This window comes from Myotis myotis, unplaced genomic scaffold, assembly GCF_014108235.1.
Source record: "Myotis myotis isolate mMyoMyo1 unplaced genomic scaffold, mMyoMyo1.p scaffold_m19_p_6, whole genome shotgun sequence".
Lineage (NCBI taxonomy): Eukaryota > Metazoa > Chordata > Mammalia > Chiroptera > Vespertilionidae > Myotis > Myotis myotis.
In genome coordinates, this window is record NW_023416368.1 from 60,006,637 (window position 1) to 60,027,125 (window position 20,489).

A 20,489-nucleotide genomic window follows, 5' to 3' on the forward strand; every position below is an offset into this window, starting at 1 on the left:
AACTATGCTGTTTTCTAGTCAAGCATGAGGATACCGAGGTTCTAAAGGTGCCGAACTCACCTGGTCTGCCACTGGAGGCATCAACAAGTCGCAGCTGCTGCGCAGGTAGGCGTTCTGAGCTGGGTCCCGGCTCTTTCTTCTCTACCACCGGCCTGATCTCAGTTCACCCTTCCCGACATCTCATCAATTTGGTTGCAGTTTCTCATATTCGTCAATAGTGACGCCCTAGCCAGTTTGGCTCAGTGGGTAGAGTGTCAGCCTGAGGACTGAAGGGTCCTGGGTTTGATTCCAGTCAGGGCACATGCCTAGGTTGTGGGCTCGATCCCCAGTAGGAGGCATGCAGGAGGCAGCCGATCAACGATTCTCTCTCAACATTGATGTTTCTCTCTCTCTCCCTCTCCTTTCCTCTCTGAAATGAATAAAAATATACTTTTTAAAAATAGTGAGAGAAGCAACATAACTCTTTATAAAGATCCTGTTTCATTCAGGAGACCTGCTTTCAGATAAGGCAGAGCAGATTCCAGAATGAGGACCTGGGCTCTTGGGGTCAGGGTCAGGATTGGGGGACTTACAAGGTTGTGGAGGTCAAGCGGGTTCTCCAGAGAGCAGGCTGACCAGAGAGCGGCTGGCGCTAAGGGAGGCCCGTTCCCAGGAAGGCCCTTCCAGAGGGAGGGCTGAGGGAAGGAGGAGAAAGAAGAGAGTCTGCACTGCTTGATTTCAACTGCTTTCCTGGCTGATCACCGTGTGGAGAGGCCCAGAGGGGCTGAGGTAGCAAATGCAAGGGAAGACAGAGGGGGCAGGAGAGAAGGAAAGACAAAGACGACAGGCAAAGGGAATTTGTGGAAGCTGGCTGCAGGCAAAGTGTATATGAGAGACAGCTGATCAGAAAACCAGGAAAGCAGAAATGCAAGAGAAACGGGCCCCACATTTTATGTTGCAAAAACTCAAAAATAATGACACTGGGTTGAAAGTGAGTCCTAAATGGGCGGGGGGGGGGGGGGGGGGGGGGGCAGGGGGAATAGCTTTCTGCTTTTCCTGTTTGTTTGTTTGTGAACAACCCCAACGAACCTGTCAATACTGGGCACGGCAGCCAATCAGCAGGCCACGTGCAGCGTGTGTGGACGGCGGGCGGGTCACAGCTGCCCCAGTTAAGAAGTTGGAGTGTGTGATTGCCGGGGGCATGTTCTCACTGCTGCGTGGGTGACAAAGAAGGAAGAGGAGATAACACCACCGAGTTGGTGTGGGCAGGAGCCTGCGGGACCCACTTGGCAAAGGACTCAGCCACACACCCAGCATCTAATCCTCCTTTTCACATCTGCTCAGCGTGTGTTGGCGCCTCCTGCAGACCGACAAGGAGCACACGTGGCGGTCTGGGCCTTGAGGTTGTGCTCATAAAACTGGTGCTTTCTGATTTAATTACACGCATACTTGGCTTTGAAAGGCCTCTGTACGTTTCATGCACAAGGAAATATCTTGCAGGTTTAAAGCGAAAAATGCTGCACCACCCACTGCTTTAATCTCCCCTAACCAGACCCCCCAAATCCCACAACAGAGAAGCCATGGCAACACGTTGACAAAGCCCCGGTTAGACTCAAGGCGATTTTCTCACCATCTTGCTCTTCAACGTTGAGGTTTAAAATAGACACCGAGGACAGGCCGCAGTGATGTTTCTGCAGCGAAGGGTAGCTGTCGGCAGAGACTGCGGGCAGCTGCTCTGAGATGGCGTCATTGCAAGAGCAGGGGATGGAAGTGGGCCTAGTAGCGTGAGGGCTGATTTTTCAGGAATTCGCAGAATAAATATTAGTGTGAATGTGGGATAGACGAAGCGGTACTTTTAGCCAGAGGGTGCACTGGAAAATTGAAAGAGTCATTTAATCAGCACACCAAGAACAATGCGTTATTGTGATGTTCAAACTCATGAGACCTAACTCACACACAGATTCTGCTACTCAAAAAAGTCGTCGCATCATTTTCTGATTTACATATTTTGTACGTGTTATGTTTTGTTTTACGGTAACCAACTGTGATTTCTTAGGAATTCCTTACATAGCTGTTTATTAGTCTGTTTTCTTAAGTCTATGGATAAGAGGATTTCAGCCAGATCAATTTTAAGGCCCAGAGCCAGTAAATTTAATCCTGAAAAATTATATAGAAAATAAATGTGAGAATAAGACTATTTTTCTCAGTTTTGTAGCAATTCCAGTTGGTCACTGTTAAGTGTTTTTAAAGTAAAAAGGAAGTGATATGTATGTCTATTTCATCAGTAAGTGTTTTCTTCTCAGTAAGTTTCTGAATGTGCCAGATTGCTTGCTGTTGCTAAGGCTCTGATTTTATTCTAGGTGAATGATGGAACATCATTGTTCGAATGTATGCTGCTCCCCTGGCGCTGTGTGCTCCCTCCTCTCTCAACACACATGCATTCATTCTTTGAACAAACATCTGTGGATAGACCTTCACATCCAATTACCCAGAACTTCTGGGCCAAGTCCCTCCACCTTCTATCTTTTTTTAAATTGAATTGTAACTACATATAACATTTGTTTCAAGTGTTCAATGTAATGATTCAATATTTGTGTACATTGTGAAATGATCACCACAGTAAGTCTAGTTAATACCTGTCACCATACATAGTTGCTAAATTTTTTCCTTGTGATGAGAACTTTTAAGATCTCCCTTCTTGGGAACTTTCAAATACGCAATACAGTATTACTAATACAGTCACCATGCTGTACATTACATCCCCATGTCTTATTTATTTTATAACTGAAAGTGGGGTCAAGCAAACAGAAATTTTAATCAGCCACTTACTTGCTGTGAGGTAAGGAGTGTAAATTCTGAGTCTGTTTCTTCATCTGTTAAATAGTAATGCTGCAATACTTCCTTATCTTAGTGTTATACATGGATTTCAAAATATTGCAGCCCTAGCTGGTTTGGCTCAATGGATAGAGCATTGGCCTGTGGACCAAAGGGTCCCAGGTTTGGTTCCAGTCAAGGGCATGTACCTTGGTTGCAGGCTCTTCCCTGGCCCGTGCCCTGGCCGGGGCTTGTGCAGGGGGCAACCAATTTATGTGTTTATCTCACATCGATATTTCTCTCTGTCTTTCCTTTCTCTTCCATTCTCTCTAAAATATCAATGGAAAAATGTCCTCAGGTGAGGATTAAAAAATAAAATTAAAAAATATTGCACTTCAAGTACCTAGCACAGAGTGTAGCACAAGACATATGCTCCATGGTGGTGATGGTGATGGTAGTGATGGTGATTCCAGTGATGATGGCCTTAGGCAGAGACCATGGTGGTGTGCTATTCTACTCTCCCATAGAGACCACTCGGTGAGTATTTAGTAATTCCTGAATAAATCTCCAAAATAAAAGGAACGGAAGACAAGGAAGGGGATAGAATGCTGAAACAGCTCAGATAGGTTAACAAATAGGAGAGAGAGAAGAAAGCGCAACAACCCACAAAACCAGCCTGTGGCCTCTGGCTTCATGGAAATTTCCAACAAGCTTCATTGGGGTGATTTTTCCTGTGAGGCACTGATGACCCTTAACCGGGCTAAGCCAAACCTTTGCTCTGCTTTTAAAAACACTGATTCTTGGGGAATTTTGCGTAAATTTCAATGAATCATAGAAAACTAAATTATGTGCTGCCCTAGAAAACCCATGTTATGATTGAGTTGATTCATAGGCTGACTCTCTAGTTAAAAAAATTAAAGGGTAAAGAATCAGAACTTTTGTAAGTACCTAAAATGTTTACTAAGAACAGCAAAACTAGGATGCAGTGTATTGCCAGGTAGGGTCTAAAGAGCCCAGGCACATTCTATCCTGACGTTTCTGAGGCAGAAACTCCAAATGCCATCTAGTCCCAACCACAGAAGACAATCCTTACGAGAATTGTGAAAAGAGAAGTTGAGTCATATGTTGGAACAAATAATGGTCTTGAAGCCTCCCACAACATCAAGTGATGGAAAGAGTTCAGAAGTTGTGCAAATAAAATAATATCAAAGTTCATACTTCCCAAGGTCATTTTCATGGTGACATAAAGAAAGCCTTGCTGCCCTGGGGAAAAAAAAAAAAAAAAATTCATACTTCCCTTCCTGTAAGTAATAGTTATTTATCTTCATTTATGTGATGAGTTGAAAATCAACATGTGAATTGAAATAAGCTATTCTTTCCATAGCAATGTGTCTGATTTTCATTGACAATTGGGGGGTGAGGGGGTGCAAAGTTCAAAATGTGTTCATTATTTCATTAAAATCAACCGCCCAGTCCCCTCCCTTTCTGACTTTTGTTACCTAAGACAATTCGGCTTTGTTGTTCACAATCCAGATCTCTTTAACCCTGAGCCCTCAGATCCTCCATGTGCTTGTCTTTCTAATGTTTCGTTTCAAATCAAAGCAAAAGCCTTACTTCAGAGTTTTCATTTTATGCTAAGTTTATATGAGGCAATCATATAACATAACCTCCAAAAGGTCAGTATCATCTTGGACTGTATTAAGAGAAGTGCCGTATTCAGAAAGTGAGAGATACGGGCCCATGTTACTTCTGCAAAACAAAACAAAATAACACCACACTTAAAGCATTGAAGTATTATACCTCTTAAAAGATTTTAGGAATTCAACATAAAATGCCAATTTCTCCCATTCTGAGTTCAGAACCAGTTGAAAAATAAGACACAGGAGCCCAATAGAGGTTAAACTGTCAGCTTTATTTATAAACTAATGGGAGAAAATGACATTTGATCTATGGACCAAAGATTAATACTCTATGCCCACAAGCCCTCCCTGCATTCCCGCACGCACACACGCCCAGAGCCTACTCAGCACCCAGGGGACTTGAGAGCTGTGTCTGCCTGGGGCAGGGAACACTGGGGAAGGGGAAGCTTACAGTCCTTTGATAGAGTTGTTTCCTCCAATTCACTCACCTGTCACCACCTGACCTCTGCAAGGAGTGTCAGGGGTGGGGCTAGAGGCCAGGAGTCTTATTCCAGTGGAGGTCCTTCAACACGGAAACATTGACCAACGAGGGGAATTTCCTTCCCAACAGTACTCAATTCTAGACCCTTCATTAGATTAACTCAGAGCAGGCTGAGAGCATGACCAGGGCAGCAGGGACCTTTGAAGCCCTGTACAATCACAAATGGTTGCAAGGACAAGACTATATGGGAACCGCTGAACGGGTAGTTGACTTGGTCCTAGACATACATTCTACTTGCCTCCCCCACCATACCTGCTGCATCCTGTTCAGTTACAAGAGGCCATGTGACTAGTTCTGGCCAATGAAATGTGAGCAGAGCTTGTATGTGTCACCTGCGGGCCAAGGCAATGAAAACTTCGTTATTGGTTCTTCAGTCTCCCTCTCCCTCTTCTGCAATGACTGCAGCGGTCTCTACACGGTGTGGAGAAGAGAGATATTTCTGTCTGCTGCCCAGTACAGTTACCTGAGTAAGAAATACACTTCTACTGCACGTAAGCTGCTATGTATTCAGGAGTCTATTATTACAACAGTTAACGCTATTTTTAAAAAAATTCTGTATCTGAAACACTCAACCAAACCAACACACACAGACACACACGCACACACACAACACCCCTACACCAGTGGTTCTCAACCTTCCTAATGCCGCGACCCTTTAATACAGTTCCTCATGTTGTGGTGACCCCCAACCATAAAATTATTTCAGTTGCTACTTCATAACTGTAATTTTGCTACTGTTATGAATCGTAATGTAAATATCTGATGTGCAGGATGTACAGTGGGGCCTTGACTTACGAGTTTAATTCGTTCCGTGACGGAGCTCGTAACTCAAATTACTCGTATGTCAAATCAAAAAGTGAACGAGTGAGACACGTGATGCTGGGCTGATGTTGTGGCGTTCACTGTGACGTTCCCTGCGCCAACTAGCGGTGGGGTATCTGAAGCTGGCTCGTAACCCGAATTTTGGCTCGCAACTCAAAGCAAAAAATCGGCTGAGAGATGGCTCGTATCTCGAAAAACTCATTAGTCGGGACACTCGTAAGTCAAGGCCCCATTGTATTTTCATTGTTACAAATTGAACATAATTAAAGCATAATGATTAATCACAAAAACATTATGTAATTATATATGTGTTTTCTGATGGTCTTAGGCGACCCCTGTGAAAGGGTCATTCAACCCTCAAAGGGGTCACGACCCACAGGTTGAGAACCGCTGCCCTATACTCAGTCACTCTGCATTGCTCACGCCTACTCATATTTTAGGTCTGGGCCTAGATGCATCAGAAGCCATCCCTGAGTCACCCCATCCAGTCTATTTAAGTTGCTCTGACATTCTCTCTCTCTACACACTGTTCTTTCCTGTCATTTTACTCATTACCAATGCATAATTACATATTCATTTGTATGTACATTTAAAGTCTGTGGCCACAGTTGAACCATAAAATCCAAGGGATCAGAACCTTAAGTCCCTTGCAATAATAGACAAGGAGCTTGCACTATGCTCGGCAGACAGCCGTCAGTGAATAAATTTGAAAATGCAGAGGATGCACAAATGAGAGGCCACTATCAAGGGAATACCTTTTTATCATGAGACCACAACTCTAGACCAAAATCACAAGAGCACTCAAATACAGACCATGGGGGTGGTGGTGTTTTTTAACCTTTATTCATTTCTAATGCAATTCTGGGTCAATCTACAACCACGAGAGAACCTAAACTTCAACGGAATGTTAACAGGCAGTAGCGTACAGCAGTATAGCCCCTGTATGTACAAGCAAGACGTCAATTTCCATTCTTTTCAGAAAACCTCTTGCTAACCACTTACATTTCCTTCCCATCAAAAAATGCATTAACAAGATCATGCTTACGTATATAGCTAGTCAGCACAAGAGACAAATGACAATTTATACTGAACTATTTAGGTCTTTCAATATAGTGTTCACAACTCCAAGCCGTAGCTATTGACCTTTTCAATGGCATTCATTATGTGACATTGTCACCAATTATATTAAAAGGCATTCATTAATTTTTAAAAGCTAGAATAACTCAAAAAGTCCTGCACTGTAAATAACCCATGGAATATTGCAGTTAAGTCTAAGACGGCCAGATCACTTCAATCTTTTCTACAATCCCTTGTATAATATGCGTAGGAAAATGAACGTTATATAAGAAGAAAGAGAGCAAGTTATTGTATTTTTACCTCTAAGAGTTTAATTATTTATTTTAAGTAATGTCTATTAATATTTAAATGGTTGAAAATAAGTCAACGTTAAAAACTAACTGCACAAACTCTAAAAGAAAATGGCCACGTTACATCAGACTACATTGTACAGAACAAAAGCAGCTAGTTAGACCCTTTTAGAAATTTAAAGTTTCTGACATCATTTTCCACCATTCCATCAATTCTTCCTTTTCCTCCTCTTTCCTTTCAGAAAATGACTCCAGTTCAAAATCAACCTAAAAAAGAAAATCAGGAATATATTGTTATCAAAGTGCATATGTATTTTTAAAAGCTGAAATGAATTTAAAAAAAAAAAAAAGAGTAATCTCAGAGCTTTTAGGATAAGCTCAATTTAGTCACTTGAATTAAAGTATACCCTAAAAATCTCTCATAATAAAAGATACTTGGAGTGGGGGAGGGGAGACAATGCAAAACCATTACGTTTGAACTGTGTTTTGAGCTAACAGCTTTGTAGGATTATTTAAAAGCAGGACATTTAAAGGCAGATTATGTCAAGGCAGTCTTTAGTAAGGACTTTAGTAAAGCCGGGAAAAAGATGTCATTTATAATTAATTTTCTACCTTTGACTATTCGGTGCGCTTCTCCTGTCAACCTTGAATTTTCTTCTGCTACGCAGCTCAGTGTCCCGGCATCCCCAACCACAAGGCCCTGCTTTCCAGAATCTCGAAGCTGCTCACTCATCCCCAAACCACCATGGAGGCCACTGCCCCAGGAACTCAACTCTCCTTGGGAACGAGGCGTCCTCGTCAAGTCCATGGAGAATCGAGACACACAGAGCAAGGGAAGGGGATGTCATCCTCTCCCTCTCCTCAGCCTGAGCCATGGCCGAGGCAGGCGCTGGGCTGAGTGAGACCGTCCCTGAGACAACGGTGACCGTTATCGTGAAGATTGAGTAAAAAGCCACTTAACTATGCCTGGCACACACACAAGTGCTTAATCAATCTCAACTGTTAATACGATGACTTACTCCAACAGCAGGACTGTAAGGAACCGCCACTTTCTTTGTTATCGCCAGATAGCCTGGAGCTGAGGCTGTGAGTTTATAGTTTCCAGGTACAAGCAGCCTCCAGTAATCGCCATCCTTTGCTGTAAGGAAACAAGACGTCAAATCCCAAGGCACATACGTGACATGCACAGTAATACCCGCGAAGGAATACCCAGTATACCTCAGTTCAACTCCTTTTGTTCCCATTTCTAAAGCAGTTATTAATGGAATTCGATTCACTTTAACTGCTAGAGGGCATCAGTTCCCATATCAGTTTTACAGATATGAGTGTTAAATTGTCTGATAAATCTCCTAAGATAATGACTCTCCATAATCACATCAGGACTAACACAGATTAAAAAGACATACACAGCCCCCAAGCGGTCAGAGCATTTTTCCTATTCTTGCCACGCATCTCTGGGTGAGGACCTAACGGTCAGAGAGTCTAGATCAGTGTTTCCCAAGGTGTGGCCCAAAGACAGTCTCACCAGAATCCCTGAGGCACTTGGTAGACATTTCGATTTCTAAATCGAGTCTGTTGGTTGGATTGCCTTCTAGGGACTGTATTTTCAGCAAGTTCTTCAGAGATTTCTTAAGCTGAGTTACATGTCCCGTTCCCCCCTGCCCCCACCTCCATGTACCCAGAGTTCCCTCCTGACCTGGACTAGCCTCCATGGCCCACCACTAGAATCACTCTCACGCACAGGCCTTCAAGTCATTGCTTTTCCCGCGTGGCGAAACACGCCTGGCAAACTGCCAACCCTGGATAACCCCCACCCTCCCCTCTACACCTGCCCTGTGGGGTGCAAGGAGCTGGAGAAGGCACGTGCCCATGCTGATCTGTCTCTGATCCGTAAACTCCAACCTTGCACACTAGGTCAGTGCAGATCCCTGGGGGACTTGTCCAGATGCAAATTCGAATTCACTTGCTCTGTGGGGAGGCCTCAGACCCTGCATTTCTAACCAGCTCCTGGGAGACGCTGATCCAGCTGCCAGTGGGGGCCACACCTTGAGCAGCAAGGTCCCTGGAACAATTCGCACAGCCTCCTGTCTCCTAACACTGCTCAGACAGCCTCATCAGCACTCTCAGTCCACGCTTTACCTCCTACCTCACTGTGAAATAAAACCATCAGCAAAAAAACAAGGCCCCGTCACCATCCCTTCCCACCTACCTCTAGACTCCACATCTCCTTTCAGCCAGCACCCTTTTATCTCCTTTGCTTTCTAGCAAAGTTCCTGAGAAGACTGGTCAGTACTCTCTAAGCCAGTGGTTCTCAACCTTCTGGCCCTTTAAATACAGTTCCTCATGTTGTGACCCAGCCATAAAATTATTTTCATTGCTACTTCATAACTGTACTGTTGCTACTGTTATGAATCGTCATGTAAATATCTGATATGCAGGATGGTCTTAGGCGACCCCTGTGAAAAGGTCGTTCGACCACCAAAGGGGTCGCGACCCACAGGTTGAGAACCGCTGCTCTAAGCTCTCTCCTCTTACCCTTTCTTGGGCCTCCCGGAGCAGGCTGCCACCACCCCATGGAAACGGATTTCGTCAAGACCTTCCACTCAGGCTCCTTCACAAGGCTCACCTGCTGGACACTTTTCAACCCTCCTTCTTTCCTGAAACACTTCCAGGCTCCAGGATGGCGCACCCAGACGTCTCTCTACCCTGGACTTCATTGCTGGCTCCTCCTCATCGCCCTGCCCTCCAATAGCTGGGGTGTCCCAAAACCCAGCCTCCATTTTTATTCCTTTCTGCCTGTGTTTATTCCCTAAGTTAGATTTTACTAAAACTTCCACATCACAGAATGCAGAGAAACTAAGGTCTGTGTGGCACACCAGGGTTAACAGATAGGAGAGGTTTTCTGTGGCCAGAAGGGATCGATGCCTGGGTGCCATCTTCAACAGCCGACCTCCTGAGGGCCACGGGGCCAATATCTTAGTGCAGATTCTGGTATAAGCTTGGAAAGGGGTGCTGGCACTTAGTGCATTGATGGATTATTGAATAAATTAATAAATGAAGTTTAGAGAACAAAGAAGTGGCACTTAGTGCATTGATGGATTATTGAATAAATTAATAAATGAAGTTTTAGAGAACAAAGAAGGATTTAAAATATAAGTTATAAATGTGGATGTTAAGAAAGAGGTAATGGTATAAACTGGTTTGGGAAATAAGTTAAAAATTAATTATAAGGCCTAGAAATATGTAGAGTTTATAGCTAAAAGATAATAATTTGGTTGTTGAAAAGATGCCATCATATGACAGTTAAACTAAAATGAGTGGATAAATGTCATTAACAGGAATAAGTAAGTTTGCCAGGAAAATATATCATTTTGTCCAAACTGGGAAAATTGAAATATGGTTTAAACCTCAAAACAACTAACATCGACTTCAATTCTATAACAACCTGTTTAACAATGAATGGGTCCTGATTTACTATATGGATTAAATGAAGAAACGTATGAGAAATCCTGGATGCACAATATACTGGCAGTTATCTTTTTCCTACTCTTTTCATTCCCTCCTCAATGAACAAGTCATTAACACCATATATAGATATAGAGGTATATAGATATATAGGTATATAGATATATAGATATATAGATATATAGATATATAGGTATATAGGTATATAGATAGATATATAGGTATATAGATATATAGGTCGATAGATAGATAGATAGATAGATAGATAGATAGATAGATAGATAGATAGATAGGTATATAGATAGATATATAGGTATATAGGTAGGTAGGTAGATAGATAGATAGATAGATAGATAGATAGATAGATAGATAGATATACAGATATATATATATATAGGTACATATTGTCCAAAAAAGTATATACACACACTTTGAATAATTATAAGGCAGTGTTTGTTGAAATACATTTCATTTTCAAACTTGAGCTATCAGCTGTTAAAGTGTATATATATTTTTGGGACATCTACATATAGGAAGGGAGAAAGAGAGAGAAACGTTGATTTGTTGTGCCACCTATTTATGCATTCGTTGATTGATTCTTGTATGTGCCCTGACCAGGGACTGAACCTGCAACCTTGGTCTATCAGGATGGTTCGCCAACCAGCTGAGCTACCTAGCCAGGCCAGCACCTCTTCCTAAGAGAAATTAAAAAAAAGGCACTGGTATTTTAACGCTAGCGGGTTCATTTTCCTTTGCCTCACGAACAGACTCTCCAGTGGATGGCACCACCTTGCAGCTCTGCAGTGAGATACCTGAGGAAAGAGCGCCATCTGCTGCACCCCAATTTTTAAACATAGCAGCCAGCCTGGGTAACTGCCTGAGTTGCTCCCTGAAGGAAATTTAACTAGATTAAAGCTGAGAGAGAGAGAAGGTAAAGAGATATGAAGCATTTAATTATTTTGCTTAGAGCAGCATAAGAATTATAACTATGGTAAGTAATTGGGCTCCTGTATATAATACGAGAGCCTCTGATCATGGCAGAGAACACCCACCGGATGTAACATCGTGGTCTATTCCTTCCACTGAGATGGTTGCATTGGCAATTGGTTTACCCTGAAGGTCTCGAACGAACCCTTTAACTCCTCGGTGTACCTGTCAAAGTCAAGGACACCCAGAAAATTCACATTAGAAATTACCTAAAAGTCCATCTCATATCAAGCATCTCCTTATTTTCTAACAAAATACTGTAGGTCCCCAAAACATGCTCAAAAGGCCACTGAATGTTTTGTGCACTCTTTAATCTGCTTTTTCTCAGGTGGGCCAATGAGAAGTAATCCCTCCAAAACTGACATCTTGTTCTGAGTCAAGGAAAGATTTTGCAGTACCTTCTGAACCACCAAAACAAAAAAACAACAAAATGGTATCTTTAAAATAGTTCTGGTCTCAGCAGATTCCATTACTTGCTCTCTGTTTTAAATGTAGTTACCTGTGATTATCTTATATGGTCACTATCAGTTAACAAGACTATTACAACATGAATACTTCATCATTCTAGATAAAATGATATATACTGCGACTACTCTGGCATCAAACCCATTAACAGTATTGTTTTTGATTGAAAGTAAGTGGCATGAAAGATCAAGGAACTTCATAGCTGAAAATTGTGCTTAGAAATAAAACGGAAGAGCTGTATTGAGAATAACGCCCTGGAACTAACTTGCAGTCATCAACTAGCTATTGCAATGCAAACTACAAAAACAGTTTTTTTCTTTATTTTTAAATGATAATTCAACTAATTATGTGTTGGAAGTGACAATCACTTCAGGTTTTTGAGAAAGCACTGCTTCTGGAACATCAAATGTCAGTTCAGTTTCATTACTTAACAAACCTATGTCCCGACCTCCCAAATGCTCAGGCTACTTCTCAATCTGGCCCCAGAAAATGATTTTCCTTTCGCTACTGATGACATGTGAATATTTCCTTACAGAAAGTAGAATAAGCCTCATGTGTCCCTTTATGAACAGAGAATAAATCTGTCAGTGGTACGATGTTTTATGGAAGAGCTGACGCTGGTTATCAGCAAATGTTTTGCATGTTCTATTACAAAAACAAAACACCTCTGGAGTCACCACGGTGTGGGGAAGCCCAGATTAAGTCCTAAGAAGGGAGACCACGTGGAGAGGCCGGGTTGACATGAAGATGAAGAGATGCGCAGGAAGCCCTGGCTGCTTCAGCATCCCCACCACCCCACCTCCAGGCACCACCTGACTCCACCCACATGAGAGACCCCCCCAGTCAGAACTGCCCAGACATACAGCTCATTCCTGGCTCCTCAAAAACCCTGAGTGATAATAAAATGACTGTTACTGTTCCAAGCCACAACCTCGGGGGGTGATTTGTTAGGTAGCAATAGATCATAGGAACCCCCTTTCTACAGAAGAAAAGTGCATTCGGTTAAAATGAAGTTTATACAATTATTATATGTAATAATTAAAAATGTGTTGAAATTGAAAGTTTACATTTTGGTATATGTACTGGTTTCACAAATAGAAATATTCTTACTATGCTCTCAAAATAAACAAATAAAAAAACAACCTCTGAAATTCTATAAAAGCAACATGTAATTCTTTTCTCTAAAGGAAATTTAGAAATGGTCAAAAGTTATACATGTTGTTGGTAATAATAAATACTAATTTTATTGGCAACCACTATAGTGATAAGAGAGTAAATACATTTTTTATAATTATTTTTCTTTAATTTTATTTTTTTATTGATTTCATAGAGGAAGAGAGAGGGAAACATCAATGATGAGAAAGAATCATTGATTGGCTGCCTCCTAAATGCCCCTCACCGGGGATCAAACCCACAACCTGGGCATGTGCCCGGACCAAGAATCGAACCATGACCTCCTGGTTCATAGGTTGACGCTCAACCACTGAGCCACACCAGCCAGGCGAGAGTAAATCCATTAAAACAACAACAACAACAACACACTTTTAGTATCTAGTGAATCGATGATTTTTTTCCCAACACTGAGCTATGAATCAGCCAACCAAAATGAACAGGTTGAAATTAAGTCATTGGAAACATAAAAAGTTGGTTTCTGAGTGGCATTCCCATGGTGAAAGAGTCACTGGGGACCAGAAAAACTGTGGCGATAAATTGATGCATCTTGAGGCACTATAATCCTGATATCAGTATTATAAACCTTAGAGAAATGAAAGCTTAAATTTCATCATTGGAAGGTAAGTCAATCACTTCTAAAACATATAATTCACCTGGATTAGGCCCAAATATATGCAGTTAATGATTGTGACTTGACTTTTTTCAGCTTCTTCAACACAAGACATATTACAGTATGCAGTTTAACAAATATATAAGTAAATGTCTCTATATGCCAATTGTGAGGCATAACTTTGCTGTTTAAAAAAAATTCACTGTAGGTCTCCCTCATCATTGATGTTTCTCTCTCTCCCTCTCCCTTCCTCTCTGAAATCAATAAAAATAAATTTTTAAAAAATTCAATGTAGTAATTAAATCTCAATGACAGTGCTAGGGACTGTCACAACCCCACATGAATGCCAACGGGAAAACCCTGTCACTTCATGGCTTCTGCATAAGAAGTCACAGATGGGAACACTGTCCTCATGACTGCAGAAGCTATTTAGTACACTTGTTTCTTCTATAATGCACTCTCCTCAGATACCAGGACATTTCAGTCAACCAAGGCTGAAAACAAAACTAAAAAAAAAACACATTCCCCATAGTTGCTGGGACTGTTGGCATCAGTAGTCATTAAACCCTTGTGTACTTAAATGTGACAGAGCTTGTTGAAATGGAAATTTGGCGGGGGGGGAGGGGGGGGGTTCCTGCCCTGCAGGGAGTATGGTTTGGTGGTGGGACAGGAAATTCATTTTTAACAAGAACCTAGATGATTCTGAAGCACCTGCCCATTAGAAATTCTTTGGGAATTTTGAGAACTAAACTGTTCCAAAGCTAGTGAGTTGTTAGCAAACTATCTACCACAAGCATGTCAAACTCACGGCTGGCAGGCCGCATGCTTTAAATGAGGCATGTGACCGCGGGTTTAACATGCTTAATCTAGCCTAATTAACCGTACAAGTCCAGTTCCTGCAAACATCCCTTTAAAACTCCGCAAGAAATTTCCTCTCAACCAATTATGGAATTAGATCTCCTAATCACCTATTTTTCAGGAGTTGTAAACTAGTTCACACTTAGATTTTAGGCCCAGGTGTTCAAATTATTAATCACCACCATGTTGTTTCATTGTCAAGAAAACTATTTCAATACAAAATTTCTGGCAGTCTTCACTGATCGTTCACCAGACTCTGAGTCCCTAACTGGAGTGTTCTAACTGGAGTATTCTATGAGCTCATTGTAAATGCCACTCCTACTGCTTCCACACAGCTCGCACCCTAACACTGATGCCACTGATCACGTGTATCTGTGGACAGGTCAAATTCTCATTCCAAGTGGCATACTACAGGACTGCACTCCTGGTCCCTCTTCTTTCCAGATTGTTCCTATATAAATTGATAGAGCTTTTAGATGAATTGATGCATGCCCACCTGCAACAATAAATATGACAAAATTTTTCCTCTTTCCTAATGGCACATATTTGTGTTTTATTTTGTGTTATACTGCATTTTTCCTCAAGAACTAAGAAAGGACTTAAGCAGCAAAGTAATAATCATACTGGCATCAACTATAGTAAATCTTACCGTCTCGTTCCGAGAAGCCTTTTCTGTGCCCCAGGACTGAGTTAGGGACCTTTCTCTATATTGCCATTGTTCTTTTCATCTCACCTTTATTTTTGCATTTATCACCCTTGCTTGTAATTAGGTAATCATGTTTCTGAACCTCATTAATAGAAGCCTTCTTCAGGGTAGTCACTAGCCCCAGTGCCTCACAGGAAGCCAAGGATAAAGAAATAGCTCAATAAAGTTTTGTTGAAAAAATATGTATATGAAATGAAAAGCATTGTGTTAAGGAGGCATTCTTTGATACCTACGTGGAAAGCACAGATTAAGTCCTAGATGCCTCACTTACCTCATTCTCGTCTTGGTCCTGCCTGACAGGCCAAAGGTGATCAGGGTGGAGGGTGGGCCTAGGATTGCCCTTGCTTCGAGCAGTATCAATGAAAACAGGGCTTTACCTCACTTCTCCACAACCCTCTAGTTTAATCGATTCTCAGTGAACATTCATGAACCACAAACCCCATAACAAATGAAAGCCTATTTGAACCACTACTGAGATGTTTTCCGAACGTCATTCTGGTTGGAAGGATTCCCCTAGAGTAGGCTCCGCTTAGGAGACAACTGTACACCAGGTCTAAAGGCTCTTACATTTTCCATTTTACACTGGAGACTGTGTTTACCTGCTCAAGGTAGCTAATAAGGGAGTTTTTGTTATCCTCCCAGTAGGTCTTCAAAGTCTCTTCAGGTGGAAACTTTTCACAGCTAAGCTCCATGGTGATCTCGAAGCAGTTGCTGCTCAGGTAATTGAAGTCTTGCATTCCTGCCAAAACACCAAATGGAAAGTCTCAATACGCAGGTGGTGACTGAAACTCTACACAGGCTGCTCTGTTGAATTGAGAGCCAAGTAAAAGCTACACCAAGCAGCGCCTTTTGGGGAGCCTTTGGGGAACCACAAGGAAAATCACCGACCATAAAGGCCAGAACAACATACTTGGGAAATTGTGACCACCTTGGAAGCACACACTCTCTCGGCTTCTTAAGGAATCGTTTAGCTTAACGCCTTGCTGCTGTAAGGAGCTCAAGCAGCAGCCACGTTCCATATTGCTGGAGTGGGCATCAAAGAAGACCACAGGGGAGTGACATCGTCAAAATGGCAAAATAGGTGTTTTCTGCGGCCTTCCCTCCCCCAAGAACACCAATTTTGACCATCACCCATGAATAGAGTGCCCTTATGGAAGTCCAAGAGCCACTGAAAAGGTTCCAGCATGCCACTGGAGCAAACATAAAATCCAAGAGTGGACGCACTGAAGAAGGTCAAAGGAACAGTGTCGCCTTCCCTGCATCACCCCTTCTCCAAGGTGGCACAGCTCAGTGCCAGAGTAACATAAAAACATTCAACACCACACCACACACTGGTAGAGGTGAGTATTCAGAATACGCTAATACTGTAACAGGCGGTGTGTTAATCACTTAACTCTAGTTTAAAGGTTAAAGGACAAAAATATTAAAAATACCTATAGCTGCAATAAGGTGGCATAGGTAAGTCCTTACCTGTAAATACTTCCCTTAAAGGCAAATAGATTGAATTCTCCAGTCAAAGGCATCGAGTGGCCAAATGGCGGCAGGGGCCTCAGAAAAGGAAGAACGGCCTCGGCCAGCACTTCCATCTGGCAGAAAGCTGCCTCCACCCCAGCTCTTGCCCTGATGCCAGACAATGAAGTTCCTCCCATAAGTCCCTGGTTCCTTTCAGACTGCTGCACCAGCGCTGGAGCTCAGAGGGAGGGAGTCCCACTAAGTCCATGTGCAGGCCCTTTAAGAGGAGTGCCTGGGACTCCAGCAGCCCTCTTCCTACTCAGCCACAATCCCCACCGGTTTTCACAGCCAGAAGTTATAAGGACTTCTCCTCCTGGCTCTGGAACTCTGGGCCAGGAGGCCTGGTGTGGGGCTGGGACCCCTCGCTCCTCAGGGGGGACCTCCGCAGCTGAGATATCCCTCCCAATTTTTACCCGCCACACATGGGTGAAGGATCAGCCCCATTCTATGTCTCTGTCCCTCCTGCCAGTCTCAATGTGGCTTTTTTCTTTTCTTTACTGATTTAAGAGAGAGAGATCGATTTGTTGTTCCACTTATTTATGCACTCACTGATTAATTCTTGTATGTGCCCTGACCAGGGACAAAACCTAGAACCTTGGTGTATTGGATCGACTCCCTAATCAAACGAGCTAATGCGCCAGGGCCTGTGGCTTCTTTAAATCCTTAGTTGTAGGTTTCCCATTCAACTAGATTTCAAGCTGTTCTGAATGATGGTGTTCAGTAGTTTAGGTATAATTTTGATGCCTCTCTCTCTTTTTTTTTAACTAGTAATACTCCACTTTCAACAATGGAAAGATGATAGATAGATAGATCACTCAGACAGAAAATCAATAAGAAAACACTGGCTTCCAACTATACTTGAGATCACAGGAACCTAACAGATTACATACAGAACATACATACAGATCCAACAGCAGGTGGCAGAATACACATTCTTCTCAAACACACATGGAACAGTCTCCAGATCAGATCATATGATGAGTCACAAAACAAGTCTTAGCAAACTAAGGAGACTGAAATCATAGCAAATATCTTTTATGAACACAATGGTATGAAATTAGAAATCATGACAGGAGGAAAACTGGAAAATTAACAAATACGTAGAAAAGTAAACATACTCCTAAACCACCAATGGGTCAAAGAGGAAATCAAAAGAAAAACCAAATATCTTGAACAAATTGAAAGGAGTTTTGGGGGGGTAAAAAAAGGCAGGTTTAGGGAGTTTTAGGAATTAGGGGGTCCATAGGGGAGAACCACAGGGCTGCAAAGCTGGGAGCTGCCGAACAGTATACATTCACAGAAGAAGGGAACTTCCAAAAGGTATACATTTACAGAATAAGGGAGAGGAAAGCCACCAATTCACAGAATAAAGAAGGCCACAGGGAGTAGGAAGATGAAAGGGAGAAAAAGAGGTGAACCCCGCGTGGGGTTTGAGCTCTGCAGCTGCTATAGTGATCAATCAAAGGGGATACCAAGAAAAGAAGAACTGCAGCCATTATAAACCTTAAGAAAGAGGGACTTGGGGTGGGGGGGTCTCCCTTCCCCTCCCCATGTGGGAGTCTGTGCTTGTTTCTCAATCAATTTCCACCTTTTCCTATATCACCTTTGGCCGTGGCTTCATTCTTAGAATCCACCCGGACAAGGACCCAGGAAATCACCTTTGCATCCTGCCCAGAGGAAAAACCATGCGTTCCAGTTTAAGATCCGCATTTCAAAATGAAAATAGAAACACAACATACCAAAAGTTACGGGATGAAGCAAAACAGTCAGTCCTAAGAGAGAAGTTTATTTTGATAAGTATCTACATTAAGAAAAAAAATTGCATAATCAATGACTCACAGATACGGAGCCACCAAATGCAGGTCCCCTGGCTTCGAGGCAGGATACCTGCCTGTGACCTATGCTTGAGGCCTTCCTCCCAACGGCTCAGGCCAAGGTGACACTGTACCTGAGACCACATCCTTGTTCAGCTCTATCTCCTTCCTTACCCTGCTTCCCTCATTTCCACAGGGCTTTTCCTAAAAAGCAGCCCCTCAACAAATTATGAGTATCCGAATCCCTGTCTCAGGTTTTGCTTCTGAGACACTGATTTTATTCACTGCATAGATTGCTAAAGAAAGTCACATCTTTCTTTGACTCTTTGATTATTGTGGGACATAATCATTGACTTTGATTATAATTCTTATTATTACTATTACTAGAGGCACAGTGCACGGGATTCATGCACTGGTGGGGGGCGTGGCCTGCAGGGATCAGCCCACTGTGGGAGCGCTGCTCATCCCAGTCAGCCAAGCAGCTGTGGACCGCCCTCTGAGTGGCTGCTCCCTGGACTGGCATCTTCCATGGAGCCAGAGCACTCGCCTCTCCTGTGGACCCAGTCGGGGCCAGGCCCAGGGACAACAGCACTGAGAGGTGGCGGAGTAGGCCTCAGTCCCGCAGCAGCCACAAACACACCTGCCAGCCTCCAAGGTCAGCTCTGCGAGCCTGGGGCAGTGCAGCATGGCCTGCAGGCATCCAGAGAAGGCAGTAGGGAGCGAGGAGGAGGAGCCTGGGGCAAGGAGGCAACAATCACAGCCCAGAGGTTCACAGCAGGAGTGGCCACTCATCCGGTCAGCCAAGCAGCGCTCCCACTGTGGTAGCGCACTGACCACCAGGGGGCAGCTCCTGTGTTAAGCATCTGCCCCCTGGTGGTCAGTGCGCATGCGTCATAGTAACTGGTGGACCAGTTGTCCTGGTCATTCCACCGTTCGGTCACTGGGCTTTTATTATATTGGATTGTTACTTTACCGATCTAGATTACTTGGCATTTTGTAGACAATGCACTATTTGTCTAAAAAGGTCATTCCAAAGGAATTACTAAAGTTTTTATAAAAACCAAAATATAAAATTACTTCCCATTGGATGTATTTGACATAGTCGAAATCCTAAAATCTGACATAGACCTTATTTCCCAAGCCATATGGGGGGAAATGTGCTAAATGTGATCTGACTTGGTGCAAAATATTAATTACAACAGGGTAAACATATATCAGAGAGAAAAAAATCAGGAAGGATATTTTTCTCAGGGCACAATTCAATAAAAGAAGCAAAACAAAATCCTTTAATTAGGTAGTGCTGCTACTATGCTAATTAATTATCTTAGCGGGCTATAGAATATTGTTCTTAGGCAAAGAGAAAAAACAAAACATATCAGTGTCTTCACATTTCACCTATCATTGGTAGAGGCAAGTATTACACAACTGTGATTGGGCTGAGGAGCCAGAAAAATGAGATCTCTGCAAAGTCCATGTTAGGGCAAAGGGAGCCCCAAGAGCTCATTGGTTTTCTAGAAGATGGGCCCTCCAGTAACGATGCTGTATGTGGGCTTTTCCCCTTTTTCGACCACATAAAAGGTGAAGAGCTTCCTGATCCAATAGTGGTTATAACAGTAGTGAATATACAATGAATACCCCACATCAAGTAGTCTCCATTATCCCACCACTAAAATAAAATTTAAAGAAAGTGTGTGGACCAACATATACCAAAAGTCAAAGCCTGCCCTCTAAAATAT

General features: G+C 42.7%; 1 protein-coding gene across 1 annotated transcript in view; it reads right to left on the reverse strand.

The window, feature by feature from the left end:
• Positions 1-6,617: 6,617 nt before the first annotated feature.
• The window catches only part of CPE (carboxypeptidase E), an 84,818-nt gene continuing 70,946 nt past the window's right edge, over positions 6,618-20,489 (reverse strand). Inside the window, exons 6-9 of the mRNA XM_036314428.1 lie at positions 16,027-16,166; positions 11,681-11,780; positions 8,183-8,301; positions 6,618-7,430 (exon numbers count right to left, since the gene is read on the reverse strand). Coding sequence (XP_036170321.1) covers positions 7,332-7,430; positions 8,183-8,301; positions 11,681-11,780; positions 16,027-16,166 — 458 coding nt within the window. The 3' untranslated portion in view covers positions 6,618-7,331. The remainder of the gene's footprint in view (positions 7,431-8,182; positions 8,302-11,680; positions 11,781-16,026; positions 16,167-20,489) is intronic.